At 32.9% G+C, this 6,187-nt stretch overlaps 1 protein-coding gene across 1 annotated transcript; it reads left to right on the plus strand.

Moving 5' to 3' along the window:
* Positions 1-568: 568 nt before the first annotated feature.
* On the plus strand, positions 569-3,632 carry LOC107460938 (GEM-like protein 1). The gene is made up of 4 exons (XM_016079372.3): positions 569-1,156; positions 1,235-1,336; positions 1,566-1,837; positions 2,929-3,632. The coding sequence occupies exons 1-4, from the start codon at positions 841-843 to the stop codon at positions 3,100-3,102; spliced, it is 864 nt and encodes a 287-aa protein (XP_015934858.1). The 5' UTR covers positions 569-840; the 3' UTR covers positions 3,103-3,632.
* The last annotated feature ends 2,555 nt before the right edge of the window (positions 3,633-6,187 follow it).

Below are 6,187 nucleotides of genomic sequence, written 5' to 3' on the forward strand. Positions count from 1 at the left end.
TAGATATATAAAAAAATTTAAAAACAAACTTATATAATCAAAATAAAAGATATACTTAATAATATGAAGTTTAGGAAGATCAAACCTTTATATATATTTTTTTTGACATTGTGATTAATTTTTTTTTCAAAGTTGAAAGAAGGTTAAAGAAAGATGGTGAAGAGAAGGAAAATAGTGGCTGGATGGAGGAAGATTGAAGAAAGGGACTAGGAAGAGAGTGGGGCTTACTGTGTTAAGGAAATCACTGTCCCAGAGAGGAACGCATGTGCGATATGTGGTAGGGAGGAGACAAACCGAATGGTTTAATTTGTACCTCTTAAATCGAACCGTTTAATTTCTTCAATTTTGAAATTACATCTGCGTTAAGCATTTATACATTCTATAACTGCGTTTTATCCCATTCTACCCTCCGTTTTATCCCATTCTACCCTCCGTATCTAAATTAAAAAGTGTAGACATTACGTTATAGGAAAGCGTGTGACTAATTTGGCTATTTTCAACTGTCTCTCCAATGGAATAAAAAGGTAAAATAAAATGTTACTCGGAGAAAAACCATATGATTAGGGGCAGAAAAGACAAAGATGAAAACCAAACGGTCCGATAGAAGCAAGCAACGGGCAGATGAAGAAAACGCGGAATAAGAAAATTGTAATTACCAAATTGGACGGTTTTCGATGAGATTGACTCCTTTGAATTCCAGAAGATTCCTTCCTTGCTCTGCGTTTAAGACAGAACAAACCCCAATTTCGGTGTTTCAGAAATCGAAATCGGAATCAGAATCAGAATCAGCATCTACAGCTAGTCAAAATCGTAATAGGAGAAGAAACCGAAGCGAACAAGATGAGTACTCCTTCTGATCAAACCACAAACGAAGCTAAAACAACAACAACACCACCACCGCCGCCGCCGAATGATTCTCAGTCTCAGTCTCAGTCTCAGCCTCACTCCACCGATTATGCTCCATACCCTAAAATTGACCCCAACGATGTTGCTCCTCCTCCGCCACATCATCCTAATTTGACTTCTGAGCCGTTGCAACCGGTTACTAGTCCCGTCGCCGCTGAAACTCGCGCTCCGATTTCCGGCGACGCTGCAACCACCATGCCTCCCGAGTCCAATCCCTATGTCTCCCCTGCACCTGTTCAGCCATCAAAAAGTCCGTTTCTTTTTATTGATTCATTGTGTATCGCTGTCTTACTGTGTTCTTAACGTTATGTTTACTTGATCTGCTCAGATACTTTGGATTCGGTGAAGGATGTTCTTGGAAGATGGGGGAAGAAAGCCGCCGAAGCTACCAAGAAGGCCCAGGATCTATCTGGAAATATGTGGCAGCACTGTATGTCTCTTATTATTCGTGAAATTCCTTTTTTTTTTAAATTGTTATTGTTGTGATGATTATTAGTAGCTCTGGATCTGTTGAATCATGTATCAATGTTAATGCTTCCGTGTTTTTAGTTTTGTAGTTCTTCATGATGATGAAATCCAGAAATGTTACTTCTTGTGAAGCTTATATAGTTATATTGATATGTGTGTGCGTACACTTGTGTTGACTTTATTTGAAACAGTGAAGACTGGTCCTAGTTTTGCTGATGCTGCTGTTGGGAGGATTGCTCAGAGCACAAAGGTTCTTGCAGAAGGTGGCTATGAGAAGATCTTCAGGCAAACTTTTGAGACTGTTCCGGAGGAGCAGCTCTTGAAAACGTATGCGTGCTACTTGTCCACCTCGGCCGGACCGGTAATGGGAGTTCTGTATTTGTCAACAGCAAAGCTTGCTTTTTGCAGCGATAACCCACTTTCTTACCAAACGGGTGATCAGACTCAGTGGAGCTATTATAAGGTAAGCTGCAAGCTTGTTGCTTAATATTGTCATACTCTAAATATAGCATGTTTCTTAATTCATTGAGAATTGATTTGATGAAATGATCCAATAACCGAAGCAGCATATATTGTTATACTTGTAGAACTTGATAGGAAGGAATTTGATTCAAGAGCTGTAATCTTGCATGTTTCTATATTCTAAGTGATCAGTTGAGTCCCCTGTTTCAAGCTCTTTCCTATTTGTTGAAGATAAGTATTGTTCATAAGTGTAGCAATGGTTGTATGCATTTGCTGACATTGTTTGAAATTTAAAATCAACAGTAAAAAATATGTGCATGATAGGTAGTTCTATATGTTAGGGCGGGTGAGTTTTTCATTGTATTTTTGCTTCTTGTGCTTACTATATGTCATTCTGTTTCCTGAATTTTGATATCAATTAAAAAACAAAATAGAAGATTTGCTGATGACTTTCAGTCTGATGCTACAGTTTACATTTTACAAAACACCATATGAATGAGTTGCTGATCCTTTTCTATGTTGTCGGAAGTTATATTATTTGCCAATGCACGTTCAGCTGAACTTACTGGTTGACCATTGGCCATTTGCACAAGATTTCTTAGAAAATATGTTGTAGGAAACAGTACTGCTCTTTTGGTTAACTGTGTTGTTTGGCAGTTGGAAGTGAACATTAGGAAGCCAACATTTATTTCAACCTTTAGAAGCTTTCTGATCATGTTGACCTGGTTATTTGATCATGGAATGATAGAGCGGCATTGAGGAAATGTGCCAACTTTGCTTTTAATACACAACTTTTAGTTATTTAATGTTTTCACTATTCGGTCAGTAATTTAGTCAGCAATTTCATGTTAAGTGAAGTTTATAATTCTCATCTTAGTCATCTACTTTTTACCACCAAGACCTGAAAAGGAGATTGATCTCACTGTAGTTTTACTAGCACTTGCAACTCTAGGCCAAAGCTACAATCTGATTATCTAATTGTTTCATTTTGATTTTCACTGGAGTTCCAATATTTATCATATTCTTCACTCCAATGAGTTCCAATTCAGTATTCAAAATAATTAGATGCTGCTTTTCCTTACCATGGTGTAGGTGGTCATTCCGTTACATCAGCTGAGAGCGGTGAACCCATCGGCAAGCAAAACCAACCAATCCGAGAAATATATACAGATCATCTCTGTCGACAACCATGAATTTTGGTTCATGGGCTTTGTTCACTATGACAGCGCTGTTAAAAATATTCAAGGAGTGTTGCAAACCCGTTGATGCACACAGCACACGCCATCAAAGACGTTGCCATGGATGATGTTTATGTTGATAAGTTTTCATTCACAGAAACATGAAATGTTTTACTGCTGTATGGTAGTCCTCTGGTCTATATAGTTTGTGGAGCTGCTGTTTGATTATTTCTGAAATTTAGATTGTGTTTGGTTTATATTTTTATTTTCTGTTTTTTTTTAGTATTTTCTCTTTTTAGAATTTTGAGAAAGGAAAAAGTGAAAACAATAAAATTTTATTTTCTGTTTTCACATCATGTTTTTACTTTTTCTTTTACAAAATTCTAAATATAAAAAATATTAAGAAAATTGAAAATGAAAACACAAAACTAAATTTACTCATAGTCTATCTTCATGGTACATAACTGTTATTATAAAAGTGTAATTTTTTCCATATGTGAATTCAGTTCATATTACTTCTCTCAAACGTGTAAGCTTATTCATTTATTGTAAGTTGAATGAATACAGACTATGGTTCTGCATTTTAATATATCAAATTCTAATGAAAAGTTATTATGAGGTTGGTTGTGGATTTTAAGTGTTTATCTTAGGACATGGACAGGTGGAAATCATGATTGGAACTTAACATTATTTAAATAGTGGCTTGGCATAAATATTGGTATTGGGGTTATTGTTATTTGTTGGATGACGTGTATTTATTCTAACTTTCAAAGGTGGGTGAGTAAATAAAATACCAGCTGAGTAGAACCCCGGCCAATTCCTCCGGTTACCACCAGACAAATCAAGAAAAAGAGATAAAGTCATAAGTCATAAGTAAAAAAAATTATTAATTTAATTTTTTGACGGACGAAAGATTTATTAATTTTAGTTTAAAGTTTAAACTAGGTAAAGATCTCGGTGGTTACACTCTGGTGTCCAATGGTGATGAAAACATAAGAAAGCAGAAAGTGCAAAATAAAAAGATAAAAAATAAAAAGAAGATTGTAATATATGTATGACATAAGCGAGAACAATGACACTACCCTGACAGAAATTTTTGAAATAAAGGATGAATTATTTTCAAGAAATGAAAACACAATAAAGATTTCAATATGTCATAACTCATAACTCCAAAAAAAGAATTTCCAATGATTTGTTTCTTTAATGATAAAAGCTTTAAAAAATATTTAAAAACATTAGAAATTTCAAATTTTGAATAAATAATTTTATTTTTATACTCTTATTTCTTACCTGGTTTTCTAAAGACAATTGTAAATTGTGAGTAAAACTCAAAAAAATATATTTTTATTTTTGGGTGTGTGGACCCATGGGTTTTTGGTCCCCACTTGGGTTTTGGTTTAGAAAGAACTGGTGGCCTGCGAGTGAGGGATACGCAGTTAATGGCCCTGACACTCTCTGACAATTACTCTGATCGAGATAAGATCAAAGCCCTCTCAAGGCCCATCTCCTGTAATGTTTCAGATCAAGTAGGGCCCATTTTGGCCCATTCTCAAACTTCCTTCTATTTCCACCCACCAGCCTGTGCATACACCAATTCAACCCATCAGATCTCATAATTTTAGATTTAAATATCATTGATGCATAAGGAAATTATTGTAGACAAAGTTAAGACTAAATAATTCTAAATACAAAATAAATAAAAAAAATTGAAGTATTGTAAGGGAGTAGATGTGGGTGTAGATGGGTGCACTTCTTATTTTGAGTGTTCAAATAACACTACTTTTTCATCATATCCAAAATATATTCCATATATCTAATGCTACTTTGTCATCGTGCCTAATAAGGGTACATTTGTTTATTTTTATTATTTTATTTATGTTTTAAAATTAATTACAATATTGTCATCTTAATTGTTCAGAGTTACTGAAACGTTGGTTTGGACCTGAACGTGAGGTTCAGATCCCTTTAGTGGCAACGTCTGACTTGTTGATGTCGAGGTGTCGCTGTCCAAGTTTTTTGTGAGGAGGTGAGAGATGGTATCTACAAGAGACTCCGATACTTAAGTCGACAAGGACTTTATACAAATTTTTAGTAGATTAGAACATAAATTATATTTGAGGGATGTCAGTGTATTTATAATACAGTTGATAACCTCTTTTGTTGGAATAGTTCCTAATGGATAACCGTTCCTTTTATTTTGAGAGTTTGCTGGAATCTATCTTTCTAAAAAGATAGAGATAAATAATAGAAGAGATTCAAAAATGCAAATTACTTATTTTTGAATAAGTAGAGCTAGATTTTCTTATCGGTGTCCAACCTCTTTAAAGAATAAAAAAATCGAACTTATCGAATTTTATTGGCCTAACTTTATTTGTTGGGTCAGAATATGAACATTAATTTTTTTTCTTAACAAAAATATAAAGAAAGGATGCACATAAACAATTTTGACTTAATTTGTATAAATTATCATTCAAACTCCGTGAGCAATACTATAAATATATATGATTTACAACACAAGAAATAAAACGGATCAATTTTATTCGCATTACATCTATGCATAAACTCAATTAATAGATAGTTACAAGTTTGTGTATGTATTTGTTAAACCAACTCACGTAAGTCGAATTTGTAGTTAACATGTGCCTTAGAGTATATGCTAAAATTAGTATAAAGTTATTAATAATCTTAATATGTACGTTAGCTAAAATCTAGATTTAATTAATTTATTTAATAAAAATCTCATTCTTAACTCACAAAAAAGAATTTATTGAATTATTATGAACGAATAAATTCGAACCGACTAACAAAAGACTCCTTCTGTTTCATTACTAATAGTTAATTTTTATTGGAAAGATAAACAATTATTACAAGAGAAAGACAAAATTATTTTAGTTATTCTTTTATTTTTCTATCTTATTTTTTATTTGATAGTAGAAGGTATAATAGGTATAAACTTACTATGACTTCTTAAAATTTAGAAAAGACACTTAATTTACAACATATATTATTAAAGAAAGACAAATAATATGACATGGGGAGTATTAACAATGAGCTATATACTTAACATTTCGTTTGGTAAATTTTTTTTGAAAAAATATTTATATTTTTTAAAAATATAAATATTTTATTTTATATCACATAAATAAAAAAATTATGTATTTATATTTATAATT

Source organism: Arachis duranensis, chromosome 8 (assembly GCF_000817695.3).
Source record: "Arachis duranensis cultivar V14167 chromosome 8, aradu.V14167.gnm2.J7QH, whole genome shotgun sequence".
Lineage (NCBI taxonomy): Eukaryota > Viridiplantae > Streptophyta > Magnoliopsida > Fabales > Fabaceae > Arachis > Arachis duranensis.

What these genes read in the sequence shown, in the direction of transcription:
- LOC107460938 (XM_016079372.3), top strand. Translation starts at nt 841, where the DNA reads ATGAGTACTCCTTCTGATCAAACCACAAACGAAGCTAAAACAACAACA. An exon ending in ACCTGTTCAGCCATCAAAAA is followed by an intron (nt 1,157 to 1,234) that starts GTCCGTTTCTTT and finishes TGATCTGCTCAG; the next exon opens with ATACTTTGGATTCGGTGAAG. An exon ending in CTCAGTGGAGCTATTATAAG is followed by an intron (nt 1,838 to 2,928) that starts GTAAGCTGCAAG and finishes ACCATGGTGTAG; the next exon opens with GTGGTCATTCCGTTACATCA.